Source organism: Salvia miltiorrhiza, chromosome 7 (genome assembly GCF_028751815.1).
Source record: "Salvia miltiorrhiza cultivar Shanhuang (shh) chromosome 7, IMPLAD_Smil_shh, whole genome shotgun sequence".
In the NCBI taxonomy this organism is placed as follows: Eukaryota; Viridiplantae; Streptophyta; class Magnoliopsida; order Lamiales; family Lamiaceae; genus Salvia; species Salvia miltiorrhiza.
This window is the reverse complement of record NC_080393.1, coordinates 51,775,451-51,794,140: the sequence shown is the minus strand read 5'-3', so window position 1 is coordinate 51,794,140 and position 18,690 is coordinate 51,775,451. Positions and strand designations below refer to the sequence as shown.

Here is an 18,690-nt window from a genome sequence, read left to right as displayed (position 1 = left end):
TCTTTCAAATGTCAAACGAAATGATGCTCGAAACTCAATTATGATATTTCAAACTCCACATGAAATAATGCACAAAAAATTGTTAAGATTTTTCAAGCTGCATACAAGATGATGTTTAGAAGTTAGTTATGATCTTACAAGCTAAAGATGATAATGATCTTTAAAGCTACACACAAGATAATTCTTGTAACTTAATTGTGGTCATTCAAAGTTCAAATGAGATGATACTCACAAGTTAAATTTATTTTTTTAAACTCCAAACGAGATGATTCTTGGAACCCAATTATAATATTTAGAACTAATAATGCATAAAAGTTTGTCAAGATTTTTTCAAGTTCCATACAAAATGATGTTTACAAGTTAGTTATGATGTTAGAAGTTCCAAATCATACAATCTCACAAGTCAACTTTAATTTTTAAAGCTTCAGATAGTGATGTTAAAAAAAACTTGACGCATAAAAGTTCATTTTTTGTATTTTAAGGTATAGACGAGATGATACTCAAAAGTCTGATGTTCAAACGTTAGTTGTCGTCTTCCGAAATTTAGATTATGATATGATCCTACAAGGTTCAGACGAGATGATACTCAAATGAAATAAAATTATAAAAATCAATACATTTTTCAAAATATTATTAAATAAAAATTTACATAAAAAGAATAATTATTATTCTAACAAAAGGTTAACATTTAATTGAGGAATATGATTCAAATTAATATAATTTCAACTATATTACCTTAAATTAAATAAATTTAAAAATAATTTATATAATAAGATAAAATAATTTCCCGTCGAATTTCGACGGGTTGCGCACTAGTATTGGTAACACATTTAATTATCTTCGTTTTCCTTCAACAGTAGTACGAAGCATTCTTCCCCTGCCTAAATCAAAATCCTTTCAGCAACCCTCTTTGGTCTTCGGCCAACCAAATTAAATCCTGAGCGTTCTCCACACAATACCATATACAACTGTCATATTAATGTCGACGTATGCTCTGATATCATAGCTGTTAAGTATTTGTACAGATATATCTATAAGGGACATGATAGGGTGACAGTTCATATAACCCAAGATGATGAGCCACATCTAATTTATTGACATAAATTTTTTTTAAGATGCACGATGGGTATCTGCACAAGAAGCAATGCGGAGAATTTATGAATTTGGCCTAAATAATAATTCTCCAGCGGTTATCAGCTCCACCTTCCTAATAAATAGTTTGTATCCTATCACACATCCCAAAATCTGCCGAAACTTTTATTGTGGGATCATGTTTAAAAAACAATGCTAACTGAATATTTTTCTGTGTGCTACAAGTGAAAAGGCAAGGCAGTATCTCGACAGAGAATTTTTAGAGCATTACGTATGGAATAAGACATGCTATTTTTGGATAGAAAGGTAGAAAATTGGCATTATTGTACTGTATAAGTGCAGTAAGTCCAATTAAAGGAGAAAGATATTATGAAAAACTATTGTTGAATCATGTTAGGGGACCAACCTCTTTCCAACATTTATTGATGGTTAATGGTATAGAATGCTCAACATTCAAAGAAGCGGCACAAAAAAGGGGTTTATTAGAAGCTGATCAAGCATTTTCGATTGCATGAATGAGGGCAATAACATTTGAAATGCCAAATGAAGTACGCAAGTTGTTTGCAACAATCTTGGTACATTGTGCATCGACAGATGTAAGAAACAGTTTGTCTCAAAGTGACTAAATCTACAAAGGTGGTGTTCCAATAACTTACTTCACAACATAAAAAGGAGATTTCACTATCCACAGCTATGGTCTATCATCTAATAATATTCAAGTCCATCCTCATCATGCATCTTGGTTCTTTGCAGTTTCCAGTTAGCTTTTATTTGTACCACTAGATAAAGATTCATTTAGACTAAGCTTGGTGATAGAAATAATGATAAACAGACAAGGATTACCTACCTTGATTGCATCAATATTTTTTTGTCTAATGATCTGCTGGTGATTGGAGGGAGGTAACTTTGACAAAAGCATCTCGATGAGTTTTCATAGCCATTGCTGCAGTTGCAGTAACATGGATTGCAACTTCATCATCACTTTGGTCAAGGGGAACACTGAAGGCAGCCAGCATGGAGCCCAACATCTGTTGCGGGATAATAAACTGACCAAAATGTGAGTAGAACGTCAAAAGGGTCTATACATCCTAGATAATGTCCTTATATTATGTACGATGCTATGTGGATGAATATTTTTCTTCAATCAAAGAGGTAAATTAAGATTTCTTATTTAAACACTTACTATAATTTATATTAAAAAATACGGTATCACGTAATTATAATAATTATATATTTTCATAGGGTAAAACAGACTCCATATACTATAGAGGATTAAACACATAAGTGTACACAGAATGCGCTTTATGATGATGCTCAAGTCTATAAAATTCGACCAACAAGAAAATCTTAATATTGTAGCAAATGCAATCCAAAAGACGCAACCAATGGAAAGCATCAATATTGGAGAAATAGAAGAAAAACCAACTCAAGAGGAAGAAAAGAAACATTCACCCGAGGAAAAAAAATAATAATAACGTCTAGAAATAAAAAATCTACAATTGAGTTGTAACCTACGGAACCGCAAAAGAAAAAAAAAAGAGTAGCCAAGAAAAAATTTGATGACTACCTTGAGATTACAAGTGGCGATGATCTGCCGCTGAACAACATTATGTTGCAAACCAAAAATAAGAATAAAAGATCCTCAACCGTCAAAATCAAACAAGAAAAGATTTAAAATTCGTCTTGGTTCGTACTTAGATAATTTAGGATGTTTTCCATAGATTTTTTTTTTTGCATTTTTATTTAGAGGTATATTATGAATATTACTTTCGTACATTTAAATTTATTCATTAGTAATTTCATATATTGATTCCTTTTTTAAATTTCAATTATAGTCAAATGAATAAGCCAAATTAATAAATACGATTAATCAATAAAATATTCAAAACTATATAATTAGGGTAAATGGCCTGTAAAACCACGAACTTTGAACGAATTCTGGTTTTAACCTCTAACAAAAGATTCTGCCTATAAAACCATGAATTTTGAAATCTTTCTAATTTTGATTACGGGATAAATTTCGGACGGCTTATGTGACATTTTAATCTATTTCCTTTAGCCATTTCCCCCAAAATCTTTTAATTAAATGCCCTAATTCTCAAAATCTATTTCATTTAGTCATTTCCTATGTTGCATAGGTACGAAGGTGCGGATGCGGGGGCGATACGATACGAGTACGGGGATACGAGTTTTTAAAAATTACAGGGTGCGATTCGGCAATGATACATCTAATTATTAAAATTTTATGATATATAATGTTTATAAAATATATACAAATTAAATTTTCTTAAATTAATTATATGTAATTTACATTTTATTTTACCCAAAAGTTAAGTATTTTCAATTATATAAGTTAATTTAGCAACAATATAACGATTCAAATATTATTAGTCCAATATATAAGTCATAACTGTAAATAAAATTATCAAAATAACCTTATGTAGGCCTTTCGTGCACGAGATACGTGAATTTCGCCTATGGAATTTGCGAATCCGATTTATTTTAAAAATTGTTTTAAAAGATACGCCACGTGGCGAATCGGGTGCGAATCCGACGAGAATCCGAGAGAATCGCACCCTAAAAGAATCTGATTCGCCGTACATGCTAATTTTTGAAGAATCCGTGCATCATAGGTCATTTCCCCCAAAATCTCTCCAGAGTCGGAGGAAGCATTCAAGTAAGAAATCCTCAACTATTCGGTGGAATCCTTGGGCAATTGCTTAGGTTATTAGTCAGAATCATTTCGATCATTTCCTCTAATTGCTTTCTTATCTTTCATCCTATTATTATAATAGCTTTATTTATTTCTAAATTATTTTGGCATTCGGTGGAATCAATAACATCATCATATTGCTTCCTGCTTGTCTTTAAGTTAAATGATGTCGTTTTGTATTTTTAAAAGAACGACGTCGTTTTTGTGTCATCGTCGATTAAGCCATGTTGGATTTCAGGCTGCCAATTCAGCCTATTTTTGGTCGGAAATTTATCCCGTAGTCAAAATCAGAAAAATTTCAAAATTCGTGATTTTACATGGAGAAACTTTTGTTAGAGGTTAAAACCAGAATTCGCTCAAAGTTCGTGGTTTTACAGGTCATTAACTCTAACATTTATGTATTTTATTTAGGTAGTATTAGAGCATCAGCATCGCTGGGTGCGAAGGCCGGATCGAACTCGGCCTATCGCACCCAGCGCCGATGCTGCACCCGGGAGCGAAGGGAGGGGGGGCGTTCGAACGCACTCGGCAATAGTGGGAGCGAAGGAAATGGGTGAACAACACGCGCCCATTTCCGAAAAAAAAAATCGAATTAAAAAAAAATAATTTTAAACTGTCATTTGACCGTTGAAGCCAACGGTCTTCTCGGCCATATTTTTGTTTTTTTGTTTTTTTTTTCCTTTTTCACCTATATATATTCCCTTCCTCAATCACAAACACTACATCAAACTACTCATTTTCTCTTCAATTCTTAAAAAAATGTCTTCATCCACCAATTCTTCCAACAATAATTCTTCCTCAAATTCTTCATCCGACGAAGAAGTTCATGTTGATCCCGCACAACTTCCTCCTCTTCCCGATCCTACTCAAGCCCCCGATTTATTTTTTATGAGATGTGCTGTGAATTTTATGACAGTGGCAAGTTCATATCGTTTCGATCCACCTCTACCACGCCCGAGAAAGAAGCGGACAGTGGTTCGTCGTGACCGTGAAGGTGGAGCCGAGTGCCTCCATCGCGATTATTTCGCCGTCGAGCTTGTTTATGGGCAACAATTCTTTCGCCGTCGATTTCGCATGAGCCGGGAGTTGTTTCTACGCATGGTCAATATTGCGCTAGAAGTCGATCCTTACTTCCAACAACGTCCGGATGCTATTGGCCGCTTAAGCTTCTCCCCGATCCAGAAGTGCACTGCCGCTGTTCGACAATTGGCATACGGATGTTTTAGCGGGGCATGAAGCGGCTGTGCACTTCCTCGCCAACAATTCTCACCACACTCGAGGATACTACTTAACAGACGGCATCTATCCGGACTGGCCGGTGTTCGTGAAGAGCTTCCAGTTTCCGAACGATGAAAAGAAGCGGAGGTTCAAGGTGATGCAAGAAGCTGCAAGGAAGGATATTGAACGAGCTTTCGGTGTTCTTCAGGCTCGGTGGGGTATAATTAAAGGACCGTCACGTTTGTGGAAGGCGGAGCAAATGAGTTCGATCATGTTTGCATGCATCATATTGCACAACATGATCATTGAGGATGAAGGTGGAAATGCAAGTAATTTTGACGGTGACGACGGCGAGGGACCAAGTTCTACTCCTCAAACACAATTCAATTCCGGAGCACCACCGGAGTTCGCCGCCTATTTGGCACGGAATGCAAGCTTGAAGGATGTACGATTGCATGCTCGCCTCCGCGATGATTTGGTTGAACATATATGGGCACGCTTTGGTCCGGTTGACCCGTAGTTCGACGGCTTTAAATTTTTCGAAAATTGGATGTTTTAAATATTTGTTGTTTTTTATTTTTATTTGTAATGTTTGGATTTTTAGTTGAATGAATTTTATGTTGTTAAAATTGAAGTTGTTTAATTTAAATTAAAAAAAAATAAAAGTAAAGAGAAAATGAAATTAAAATCTATTGAACCCGGGCGGGTGCAATACCATTGTTGGAGTGAGTGCAATAGAAGTGGGACCATGTCTATTGCACCCACTCCGGGTGCAAGCATTGTGGATGCTCTTAAAATGACGTGTTAAACGTACTGCTAGTAATTAAAAGGCTAAAGTAATGATATTTAAAACACTATCTCTAATTAAACATAATCAAATTTTCATCTTCTTCTCCCCGCCTGTTTCTGTTCCAAACACTAAAGTCAACCAAACAATCTGCAGTTTAATTTGAGATGGCAGCTTATGCAGCTCTCGTTTCTCTCTTGAACAATATTCAGCAGATGATGAATCATCCTACCCTTTCCACTTCTTTCGACAACATTCAGATCCAATCCCTTGAGAAGAAGGCTGCTTTGTTGCTTGATTTCACAGAGACCTATAATTATGTTGGTGGAGGTAGTGAAGAAGCAGAAGATCTGGAAAGCCTAATCGCATCTGCAGCTCATACGGCTGAAGATATGATTGAATCTCACATCGTCAATCAAATCCTTCCTCTATCAGCTCATGATCGAGAAGCGGCTTTGAGTTTCCCGTTGTATCTAAAGAAAAAAAGGGCAATTGAAGAGAAAAATGCACCAGCAGTTGGAAATGGATGCTGGATCAATTTCATGCAGCTCATTAAGAATCAATTGGAGAGAAAGAAGAGGCAATTGAAAAAAAAAACGCACCAAGCAAACCTCAGGTGCTTGGAGTATCTGCGGCAGATAATTGAAGACATGGATGCTATCATCCAAAAGGCCAATGAGTTGAAGGACAAACAGAGATTCACAGAGGAGCATTCAACACCTCCTCTTACTCTTAGTCTTACTCAGACCAGAGAAGAAACTGCTATGGTGGGATGTGGTGATGAGTTGATTCAACTTCTCGACCAGCTCACTGGTCATCGATCCAATCGGCATATCATCTCAATCGTCGGTATGGGCGGCATGGGTAAGACTACTCTTGCCAAAAATATTTATTCAAATCAACTCATAATCGAACACTTTGATATTCGTCCTTGGGCTACCGTATCTCAACAAGACAATGCTAAACAAATTCTTCAACAACTTCTTTCTGGACAAGAAAAATCCTCCGATCAAGATGTAGATAAATTAGGAGAACAATTGCATAAAACTTTGTTTGGTAGAAGATACTTGATCATATTAGATGACATATGGAGTGTTGAATCTTGGGATGAAGTGAATCGTTTCTTTCCCGATAACAGAAATGGAAGTCGGATTCTTCTAACTACTAGGTTGTCAGATGTGGCTAACAATTGTGGCTCTTCTTGCTTTCCGAAGAATCTTCTAGATGAGAATGAAAGTTGGGAATTATTCTGTAAGAAGGCATTCCAAAATGAAGATTGTCCCACTGAACTAGAGGAAGTTGGAAGGAAGATTGTTAAATTATGCAAAGGACTAGCATTGTCCATTGTTGTGATTGGTGGGAGTCTCCTAAAGTCTCCTAGGACAGTAGGATATTGGAAGAGTGTTGCCAAAGATATAGAATCGAGTCCCAACTCAAAAGCGAAAGAAGAAAGCTTAGATGTATTGTTATCAAGTTATAACCACTTGCCTCCTCATCTAAAGCCTTGCTTCCTTCATATTGGAGTTCTTAAGCATATAAATTATGCAAACCTCAATATTTTGAGAATCATCCAACTTTGGGTTGCTGAGGGATTTTTGAAATCAAATGGAGGCCGAGTTTTGGAAGAGATTGCAGAGGATTACTTGAAGGCACTTGTTGATAGAAATCTGATATTGGTCAGCAGACGAAGTAAAAATGGGAAGATGAAAAGTTGTGATATTCATGATCTTTTAAGAGACCTGTGCTTAAAAGTGGCGGAGCAACAAGGGTTTTTTCATGTGATCACTCAAGGCCCTGTACTAGGCACAGAACGTCGCCTCACATACGTCGGGAGGGAAACTGCCACACCCCTACTCGCACGCTCTATCATGGACTTTGTTATTGACGAGCAGGAGTGTTATAAACATAGATTGTTAAGAATTGGGCATGCGCTCCGTGACACAGCAGTTGAAGAATCATTAAATGAGCATGTTAACTTGCGCTACCTTGCTTTGTTGGGATCTGGTTACAGGGTTGTGTTGCTTCCTAGTTCAGTATCCTTGGCATGGAATCTGCAAGCTTTAATCTTTGACAAATATTCATCGGAAGTTGTTGCACCAATTGAAATATGGAAGATGCGGCAGCTTAGGCATATCAAGTGTCGTCGAATTTATCTTCCTCATCCTGACGGACAAGATGAGTTGTTAATCTTGGAACATTTTCAGAGTCTTGGGAAAGCAGTGAATTTGAGGTTGAGTGAGGATGTGTGCAACATCATTCCCAACATCAAGAAATTACATCTTGAATATGATGGTAGGTTGGAAGGATTCGATGATAGTTTGAAGAAGTGTTTGTGTAACCTTGATCGCTTGCATAAACTTGAATCACTCAAACTGAGAGGCGACAGTGGGTGGTGGGTTTATGAGATGAATGAGATGCTCACATTTCCCAGTTTGCTAAACAAGTTGAGCTTGAAGTATTTCGAATTTGAATGGGATGATGATCTGAGAATGATTGGTTCGCTGCCCATACTGGAAGTTCTCGAGGTAGCAAGTAACTGGAATTGCAGCACGTGGAGTCCTGTTGATGGGCAATTTCAACGCCTCAAGTTCTTGAGATTGTATAGTTGTGATCTGAGATGTTGGAATGCAGATAGTTGTCATTTCCCAGTTCTGGAGAAGCTTGTTCTAAATTTTCTACTTTACTTGGAAGAGATCCCATGGGGTATTGGTGACATACCAACACTCAAACTTATTCATGTGGAACTCTGTAGTAACTCTGCCGCGATTTCAACAATCAAAATAAAAGACGAGCAACTCGAGTGTCAGGGCAATGATGACCTTCAAATCCAAATTCGCGTCCACAATTATAAACTGGAGAGTTTCATGGCAATGGTGGAAACAGAGGGCTTGACACTCAATAATGTTCAATTTCATCAATATGATTGATTTTCTTTCTTTTGTTTGGTACATGTACATCTTGTGAAAAAATCTTAATCCTATCATGATTTGTTTGTGTGGTGCATCCAAATGTTTTTGTCTAAGTTTTTATCATTCTTTCACTTCTAGGAGAGCCGTTGAAGTGTCCATTCAAATTTTATTTCTGTGATTATCCTGCCCATTAGATGCTTATTTCACTAGTTGTTTTGTTGTTTAACTTATCTCCTATTTTCTTTTCTGTGGTGAAATTGTTGTTCTGCATATATATGAGAACATGCTGTGAATGTTAAATTTGTATTGTTAAAGATTATGCATATGATGTGATTTATATCTATATTAGTTAAAGTAGGATGGTTGGTTGCTGCTATCTGTTTTTTCTCGACTGTGAGGATTGTTGTTTCAGTCCACTACACAAGAATAAATGAAATTGTAACAGCTAACCTGTTTTGTGGAATTCTTGTGGATGATTGATTGTGATCTTAAGATTTATAGAGTGGTTTTAACATATATTGTTGTAAAAAGTGAATGCCAACGTGATTGGCTGGATGATAAATCTGACATAATTTTGTTTAATAATCTGACTAATTCTAATTTTGTTATATAAATATTAAATAGAATTAAAATAATAAATAAATAAGTTGTTAATCTGTTGAGATGTAATTCCAGCAGCCACATTAGCAGCACTATCATATATATGATCCCCTCCTCACATTCTGAATCTTTCCAGCTCCTTGATTGCCCGAGAATGTCAACTTGTATGAATAAAGCATCATCAGCAACACCAAGGTGTTCCATGCTGTGCAAAGGATAAGACTGAAAAGAAACATCAATCACCAATAATCTTTGCAGGCATCTTTGAAATGATGAAATCGATTTGCATCCCTCAGGATGATCACACGTCCAGTGATCTTCGAGATTAACTTAATAGCCATATGGCAATCCCCACAAACTCTCAGGTTTAGGTACCTCGTCAGGCAACTTCATAAGTCCAACTTTTCACTGTGATTCCTCTTCCACGTCATGGAGGGGCAAAGGGCTATATCCAGCTTCTCTTAACATTCCACTAGATAAAGATTCATTTAGACTAGCTTAGTGATAGAAATAATGATAAACAGACAAGGATTACCTACTTTGATTGCATCAATGTTTTTTTGTCTAATGATCTGCTGGTGCTTGGAGGGAGGTAACTTTGACAAAAGCATCTCTATGAGTTTTCATAGCCATTGCTGCAGTAACGTGGATTGCAACTTCATCATCACTTTGGTCAAGGGGAACACTGAAGGCAGCCAGCAATCGGAGAATCACAACATCTGTTGCAGGATAATAAACTGACCAAAATGCAAGTAGAACGTCGAAAAGGGTCTATACATCCTAGAAAGCTAGCAAAATCATTCATTGAAATATTTTAAATCTTGTTATTCTGGTATTATTGAATTTATCAAATCCTAACCATCATTTGCTAAACTATCTGCAGGAGTAACTTAATTATGTGTCATGCGAGTATAAAATGGGATGAGATTTATAAAGGCTATGTCTCAAGTAAAGAAGATGGGGCCAATGAGAAGCAAGGAAATAGTGATAGAGCATCCTCTAGTTGTCAGCTGCACCTGCACATCAAGTCTTACTCGGATTTGCTAGCCTTTTCTTTGAATTGCTCCTGCATGTTTTTCATAAGGTTATCACCAGTCCCCATCATCTATTAATTCCACGATTGTTCCTTATGAAATCCTCAGCTGACATCTTCATGAACAGAAGAAAACTGTAAGAAGCTATAAGAAAAAGATTAAACCACACTAAAAAAGCCCATCACCCGTCACCGTACCTTAATCTTAACCATAGGGTTATGTGCATCTGAGCATTATAACAGAGTAGGCAAGCACATAAGCTGTGTCGGCACTTATAAATTAAGGTTTTTGGATTACATTTGCAGTACCGTTCAGCGAACTTTTCCATAATACGATCGATCTTCTGTGCTTCACTTGGAAGTCTAAAGCCTTGTAGGAAGAGTCTTACTGCCTCGTCAAACTCCACATCTTGAAAATCAAAGGAATCAACATATGCATGCATCACTTTCAGTGATAAATCTTCCCTTTCACCCAAATATCAGACTTTTATTTAAGCCAGGAGCATTCTTAAGGAACGCTGCTATATATCTCTTCTGGAGAGTCCCCCACCTTATTAGCATTTATCAGGAACTGAATATCTTTCTTGGGACTACGATTAAATAGAGAGATGCCCTCCTGCAATATAATTAATTTAGGAGATCACTGTTATACTTGGAAGTCACAACTTGTTACTGCAGTAAACAAACTTATTTATGGAATTGGACCTGAAGTTCAAGTTTATATATATGCACGATGCTGCTCAATTTTTAAGACATCAGAAACTTCACTTGCTTCAGAGTGACTATCTGATGCTTCGGATGATTCATCTACATTGCCATCTGCGTTTGCCAGAGGAGCACTTCCAGGATCAGAACTGTTATCCACAACTTCAAGTTTATTTAGAGAGTGAGTGTCAGGAATCCACAATTGTTTGTTCATCCAGTCACCCATGCACTTCAAAATACCAACCAAGCATCTCATAGCTTGACTTGCCACAACCCCATATGCAGCACTAGATGTCAACTTCTATGAATAAAGCATCATCGGCAACACCTAGAAACCCAAGGTGTTCCAGATGCGCACTGTCCTTTGAATTTTTCTCTTTACCATGCTGTGCAAAGGATAAGACTGAAAAGAAAAATCAATCACCAATAATCTTTGCAGGAACAAAGTCCATCTTTGAAATGATGAAATCGATTTGCATCCCTCAGGATAATCTCACGTCCAGTGATCTTCGAGATTAACTTAATAGCCGTATGGCAATCCCCACAAACTCTCAGGTTTTTCATAACTCGAATAGGTACCTCGTCAGGCAACTTCATAAGTCCAAACGCCACAGCCAACTTTTCACTGTGATGTCTTAAGTTTAGTTCCTTTTCTTCCTCTTCCACATCATGGAGGGCAAAGGCTCCATCAGGGCTATATCCAGATTCTCTTAACATTCCACTTAGATTCTCCCACATTTTAATAATCAAAGCATGTTCAGGGTGAGGTGTGCTCTCTCCACCAGTGAACATATGCACTTCTTTCTCAACCTCAATCCAACTACAACCAGGTGATTTGCTCACCTTCCTACACTTCATTTTCTTCCTCAACTTAGCAACATCGTCCCATCTACCTTTGGACGCATAAATATTTGATAATAGGACAAAAGGACCAGCATTTTGGGGCTCAAGTTGCGCAAGTTTCTTCGCAGCAACTTCTGCAAGATCAGAATTCATGTGGTTCCTACATGCACCCATCAGAGAACCCCAAACAATTGCATCCGCCTCTACAAGCATTTCATTTATCAAATTATACGCCTCATTCAGTTGGCCGGCTCGCCCAAGCATATCAACCATGCAAGCATAGTGCGCAGTGGTTGGTTCAATCATATACTTTGGCTTCATGGACTCAAATATTTCCTTCCCTTCCTTCACTTTTCCACTGTAACTGCAACCGGATAGAACTCCAATGAATGTAATATCATCTGCTTGAATACCTGATAAATCCATTTCTCTAAACACTTGCAGAGCCTCATCCCCCAAGCCATGTTGAGCATAACCACTAATAAGAGAGTTCCACATCACTATATCCTTGCACCGAGATCTATCAAATACTACTTTCGCCCTGAAAACATCACCACATTTCATATACATAGTCATCAAAGTAGATGACAAATATACATCATCATCAAATTTAGACCTCAATACTTGGGCATGAATCTGTTTACCGTGATCCAGAGTGGCAAGACTGGCACAAATCGAAAGAACACTGATTAATGATGGGAAATGTGGTTTAACTCTCTCACTCTGCATCACACGAAACAGACCAAGTGCCTCTAATTCAAACCCGTTCCGCTCATAAATCTTAATCATAGCCTCCCAGGTTCCATTGTCCTTTTCTCTCATCAGGTCAAAAACTTTCCTTGCTCTGGAAACTTCTCCATTCTCGCCCAACCCAATAATCATTGCATTGCAAGCGACTACTGATTTGACTGGCATAGCCTTGAAAAGCTCCCACGCATCCTCAGTCCTCGCACAGTGAATGTAGCCCATAAGCATTGCCGTCCAAGTGACTTCATTTTTTTCAGGCATGACCTCAAAGAGTTTCCTAGCAATATCTGCCTTCCCATTCTGTACATAACCTGAGATCATTGTTGTCCACGAAACTACATTTCTCTGCTTCATGCAATCAAAAATCTCCCGTGCCTCATCCAACTGACCTTTCGAGCATAGCCCTCCTAGCATAGTAGTTCTGGCGACAACATCCTTCACAGGCATCAGATCATAGAGTCTTCGAGCCTCATCTATTCTGTCTTCACGGATCAGCCCATTCAGCATTACTGTCCATGATATAACGTTCTTCTCTGGCATCTGCCAAAACAATGCCTCTGCCTCCCGAACCATCCCCTCTTCAACATACCCTCTAACCATGGCAGTCCAGGATATGACATTCTTTTCTCTTTCAGGCATTAGATCAAATACTTCTCTCGCTTTCTTTACCATCCTATTCTTTATGTACCCAGAAATTAATCCATTCCAAGAAACTGTATTCCTTTCTGGCATTTCATCAAACAAGCATTGTGCTTCATTCGGCTGGCAGTACTGAAAGTAGCCAGATATTATAGAGTTCCATGAAGCAATAGTTTTTTGTGGAGTTCGATCAAACAATTTTCGTGCCATTTCAATATCACCCAGGCGGACATAATAAGTGATTTGAGAAGCAGTTGACATGTCGGTGCAAGTACAATATCCTCGATACTGAATTCTGAAGCACTGCAGTGACTAGAATTTGGTAAGTTGTTCAACTTCAACAAATCAACTTAACTCTAGTTTTAAAAGAACAACATAACATGAGCTTGAAAGATTTTAGAACATCATATAAATGTGATTTTACACTTCTTTTCCTTTCTCATCCTATATTTCCAATCCATAAATATATTAAATGTCTTCATTCTGTCGAATTAATTTTATGAATCATAGAATGCAGCAGATAGATGAAACATTGACGTCATGTTTATACAACAAAACAGCTTCTCTTTTCTTAGGGGGAGTTTACTTTACATGATTGATAAGATACATGAATGAGTATTTTTTATCCTCAAGAGTATGATTTCTCCAATCCCACCCTTTTAATGGGGATATAAATAAAGCAAAACTAGCTCAAATGATATAAATAATCAAGGGCCTTGGGACATCCCAAAGCTTCAATCCATCAAAGTAAACAAGGGATTAACCTTAATAAATTTATCTATCAAAGCAAACCATCCAAAATAAACGCCCCCTTATAGTATAGTTAATCCCCATCTCTAAGATTATGAGCAAATATTTATGGTTCCTGCATTCGAAACACTACCCATTTGACCTTGGCACCTTGCTATATATCAAAATAAGCTATTCAAAATAATACTGCATTTCATAAAAGTCACCGAATCATCATAATTACTAGATCATTTACCTTTTGGATATGTACCGCGCCAATGGCTTCCACTGCACCGGCGGAGGAGCAACAAAAGGATCGGAGGTTAAAGAAAAGAAATGGAATTGAGTCCAGTTTCGACGAAGCAGCGGCAATGCGAATCAACGGCTGAAGCGCCGCCATCTCTCGCTGCGTTTGGTGCAGTCTCTCCGCCTCTGCTACGTTATAATCAACAGCAATTTTTTACTTGAGCCAGCCTAGTATTGTAATTGACCTCTGCAGTGGAAATATAAAAGTGTGAGTATTTGTTTGTAAATTTATATGCATCACTTAAAGTTGAAGAAGAAACCAGAGAGGCGAGAGCATCATATCTTCGATTTTTTCATTGCAACTCCTAAGCACAGGTATAATCAAATTGATTCTCTCTTCATTCCTGTATTGTATGGTTTGAATAAATGTGGATGTTACGGAGGTAGGGTTTGAGAGAAAAATGGAGTTTGGGTGAATGTTGATGGTGGCGCAGTGGCGCCTAATTTTGTTTAATTCGAGTTTGGCTCTTCACTCTTGCTTGCTGCTGCCATCCAATTTAAGCCAAGACATAGGCAGCCACAAATTGGTTGAAGGTTGATAATGGGCCCTTAAAATTTGGACTTAAGTTTGGACCAACCATTTCAACAAAAGTGTGTGTTGTTAGCCTTTCAAACGGGCTACAAAATGTAAATATAACATACATGTGTGTATGATATATATGTAATTTCAAAAAAACATACATGATATATATGAACATATAGCCTACGGAAAATATATACTTCCTCGGTCCCAATATAAATGTCTCATAACTTTTAGGCAAGGAGATTAACAAATATGTAGAAAGTAGATAAAATAAATTGATTAAAATTATTTAAATATTAGGTATAGAGAGAGAATATATTATCGAAAAAGGAATGAGACATTTATATTGGGACGGAGCGAGTATTATTTACTATACTTATAATTATATTGTTTATGTTGTATATTGTGAATAAATAGAATGATTTTATTGGACAGACAACACTGACTCAAAGCTATAATTATGTTTATTAAAAGCTTGTGATGTGGAGATATAATCAAAGAATTGCCAAGAAGAAGAAAAATGATGTTTTTTATATGATTTTTTTTTAACTCCAGCCATACATGAAATTAAATGTCGTTGTCAAATAATAGCAGTGAAAATTCACGTCTGATTCTGGCAATACAACTCAACAATCCGGTACCGTAATTTTTCTCAGATGTCGTATACTACTATATTACTCCCTCCATCCTATTTATCTTGGCACATTTACTTTGAACATGTGTCTCCAACAATCATCCCAGTTTCTAGTTTCTAAATTGTCACATCACTGCCACATCAGCTTTAGAGACCCACCTACTTTTTTCTCTCACATCTCCTCCAACAATAAACCAGTTTCTTACTTTTTTAAGGGTCCCACCATAATACACACTCCCTCTATATATATAAGGGCTGAAAATCATTTATATTTTATACACTTAAGAGTGTTTTTATTCTAGCCCTCCCCTATATATATATATATATATATATATATATTTCTCAATTAATTTTATTTGCATTATTATTTATATACTTTAATTATATTTTAAAATTAAAATTCTATATTTTAATTATCTAATTTAATAAAATAAATTTAAAAATCTAAATTATAATTAAAATTACATTACCAAAATTTAAATTACATTGCAAAAATTTAAAATTCTAGCCGTTTTTTAATATATAGCCGTTGGCTTTACAAAGCAAAAACAAAACTAAAACACATACAATGCAAAATTAATAAAACATATATAATGAAAAAAAACAAAAACAGCCAGCCAACAAAAGAGAAACGGTGCAAAAAAAGGGAAATCAATTGGCACGTTTTCCAATTAAACAAAGTAGGCAGCAAAAGAAAAAGAAAAATGAAATAGCACCCAAAATTGCATGCCAACCGAGAATTTAGGGACCCACTTGTCATAAGAAACTGGGTGCAATCTTGCACCTGGTTTCTCGATTCTTTCCAAGAAACCGGTTTCCAAATTTCCCAATGGTAGTTCTTAATTTAAGAAACTGGATAAATGAGCCGTTGGAGGCACCCTAAGAACGCAAATTCTTGGGTGCGGCCGGCCGCATAGTATGCGGTCGGTTTGAAAGTTTACATTTCTTCACAATAATGTGTATTTTTATTTATAAAAACTTTTACTTTTAGTTATTTTTACTCATTAATACTTATATTCTTAACTATTTGGTTAAGTAATTATTGTTACAATAAAATGTAATATTTTTAAAGTATTACATTTATTCACGATAAATGTTACTTTTATTCATGAGAAATTGTACTATTACATAAGTATACATTTGTGCGAACAAATGTATATCTTATGCTTATTAAAAGTAACCGGCCGCATGCAAGACCAACCAATTAAGAATAAAGGATTAAGAGTGTAAAATGGATATGACTCACTTATTTTGTGTGTGTAGAGAAAGTAGTGATCACATACTATTTTTAAAAAATGCCTTTATAAATGAGACAAATTTAAAAAAAAAAAAAAAAGAATGTGCTAAGATAAGTGGGAGAAGGAGTTCGATTTTTTACAAAATCAATTATAAGGACGTAGAGAAAATCTAAATTTGTAATGTTGAAGTCATGGTTTTCTTCTATCTTTTGAAGGTAAGATCGTCTAATTTTCAAATCTACACATAAAAAGTAAATAATGAAGTATAATTAATTGTATGTTATATTTCTAAACTATTCTTGTAATTAGCATAGTGTTAATAGAGGAATCTACCTACCCTTATAATGTGTCTATGAAAAATACTCACCCTCTTGTAAAAGTATCGAAAAGCAAAATTGATGGTGATGACATGCTTGATTTTTTGTAAAAGTTCTTACACAAATACAATTGTGTAAGAGTTGTGTAAGATGGGTAGTTAAAATTGGTACAAAATGTGAGAAAGAGACAATAAATGCCAACTCACGTCACTTTCCTGCATTATAAGGGTGGGTAGGTTTGAAAATTTTGAATAAATTAGGGGACGTTTGTGTGTTAAAAACATTAATATGAAGGCCAAAAATTTCACGATTATGTGTACTATTAAGCAAAAAATTTTTTTGAAACGAATGACCCAAGTAGCCGCCAGAAATTCATAGCCGGCAGCAGTAGCCGCTTACATTTTTGACCGGCGGCTAGTGTTCGCCGGCTACGAATTTCTAGCGGCTACTTGGGTTATCCATTCCTTAATTATTTTTTTGTTCATAATTAACATAATTGTGAATTTTTATCCTTCGTGAATTTTTATTATAACATATGTACCGTTATTTTTAAATTTCTATTTAATTTTAAATTTAATTTTTTTAGAGTACAAGAAGTACACATGGATGTGAAATATGAGAGATAGTAAATCTGCCAAAATTTGGATTATAGTGGGGGTAATAACACTCACTTTATCATGATTTGATTGCACATAAAATAATAAGAAATTATCGATTAAAAATTTGGAAATTCATATATTCGGAAATGAAATACTCCCTCCGTCCGCCAAAAGTATTCCACTTTGGCTGGGCACGGAGTTTAATAAAATTGGAGATGATGTTGATGTAGTAGAGAAAGGGTCCCACCACTTTATGAAATGTGTGGTTGAGATTGAATTTGGGGTGTGTTTTTTGTAAATAAAGAGTGTTTATAAGGATAAAATATAAAGGTGGATGGTGGGACCATGGCTTAAAAAGGAAAGTGGAATATTTTTTGCGGACGCCAAATATAGTAATTGTGGAATACTTTTGGCGGACGGAGGGAGTAATATTCTCTAGCTAAAAAGTAAAGTAGTCGCCAGAAAACTGTTTTTCGGCATCAGTAGCCGCGTGAAAAAAAAAAAAAAGAGGCCGGCTAGTGCCTCCGTTGAACACTTTTCTGGCGGCTATTGGGTCTGTTAGGTAGAAAATATTATTTTGTGCCAAAATATGTATAATTGTTTAATTTTTCGGCTTGTTATGAATGTTTCAATGTAACATACGTATCCTTATTTTGTATTTGTTGTTTTTTTTGTTAATTTTTCAGTAAAAAAAGTACATACCGAGAAGGTGACTCTGCAAAAATTTTGGTTGTAGTGAGGCATTAATGCTCATTTTATGCATACATTTATTACACATTAAATAATAGATTGAATTGTACTGAATGAACAATACATTTCACGTGAACTTGTACTAAGGAATCAAGTTTAGTCCTTATAAGGCTGCATTTGTGAATGAGCAAAACTCAGAGAAGAAATTTAAGAATAGAAACCCTAAATATTTGAGGAGTAGGATCAGGATCGGCAAAGATAAATGGATTCCGGAAGGGAATGGAGTCTATTCGGCTGCCAGGGTTCCAGAAGCTCTTGAGAACCTTACGCTGGATACTTTCTTTCTGGAGGATGAACTTTCGTGGGAC

At 36.2% G+C, this 18,690-nt stretch overlaps 3 protein-coding genes across 5 annotated transcripts; 2 read left to right on the top strand and 1 right to left on the bottom strand.

Moving 5' to 3' along the window:
- The first annotated feature begins 2,051 nt into the window (after positions 1-2,051).
- On the top strand, positions 2,052-5,543 carry LOC130994368 (uncharacterized). Its single transcript, XM_057919413.1, has 3 exons — positions 2,052-2,149; positions 4,988-5,241; positions 5,341-5,543. The coding sequence occupies exons 1-3, from the start codon at positions 2,052-2,054 to the stop codon at positions 5,541-5,543; spliced, it is 555 nt and encodes a 184-aa protein (XP_057775396.1).
- Positions 5,544-5,977: 434 nt separating this feature from the next.
- On the top strand, positions 5,978-8,737 carry LOC130994367 (putative late blight resistance protein homolog R1A-3). The gene has a single exon (XM_057919412.1). The coding sequence runs from the start codon at positions 5,978-5,980 to the stop codon at positions 8,735-8,737; it is 2,760 nt and encodes a 919-aa protein (XP_057775395.1).
- A 1,386-nt stretch (positions 8,738-10,123) lies between these two features.
- LOC130994728 (pentatricopeptide repeat-containing protein At1g56690, mitochondrial-like) lies at positions 10,124-14,815 on the bottom strand. 3 transcript variants are annotated; one of them, XM_057919794.1, is made up of 5 exons: positions 14,582-14,798; positions 14,272-14,508; positions 11,058-13,589; positions 10,551-10,968; positions 10,124-10,468 (listed from the first exon to the last, which is right to left on the bottom strand). In XM_057919794.1, exons 2-3 carry the CDS (start codon positions 14,413-14,415, stop codon positions 11,478-11,480), a joined length of 2,256 nt encoding a protein of 751 aa, XP_057775777.1. In that variant the 5' UTR covers positions 14,416-14,508; positions 14,582-14,798; the 3' UTR covers positions 10,124-10,468; positions 10,551-10,968; positions 11,058-11,477. The 3 variants fall into 3 exon arrangements, with proteins under 3 accessions (XP_057775777.1, XP_057775776.1, XP_057775778.1); XM_057919793.1 differs by having other exon boundaries at positions 14,272-14,815; XM_057919795.1 differs by having other exon boundaries at positions 10,124-10,461; positions 14,272-14,815.
- Between the last annotated feature and the right edge of the window lie 3,875 nt (positions 14,816-18,690).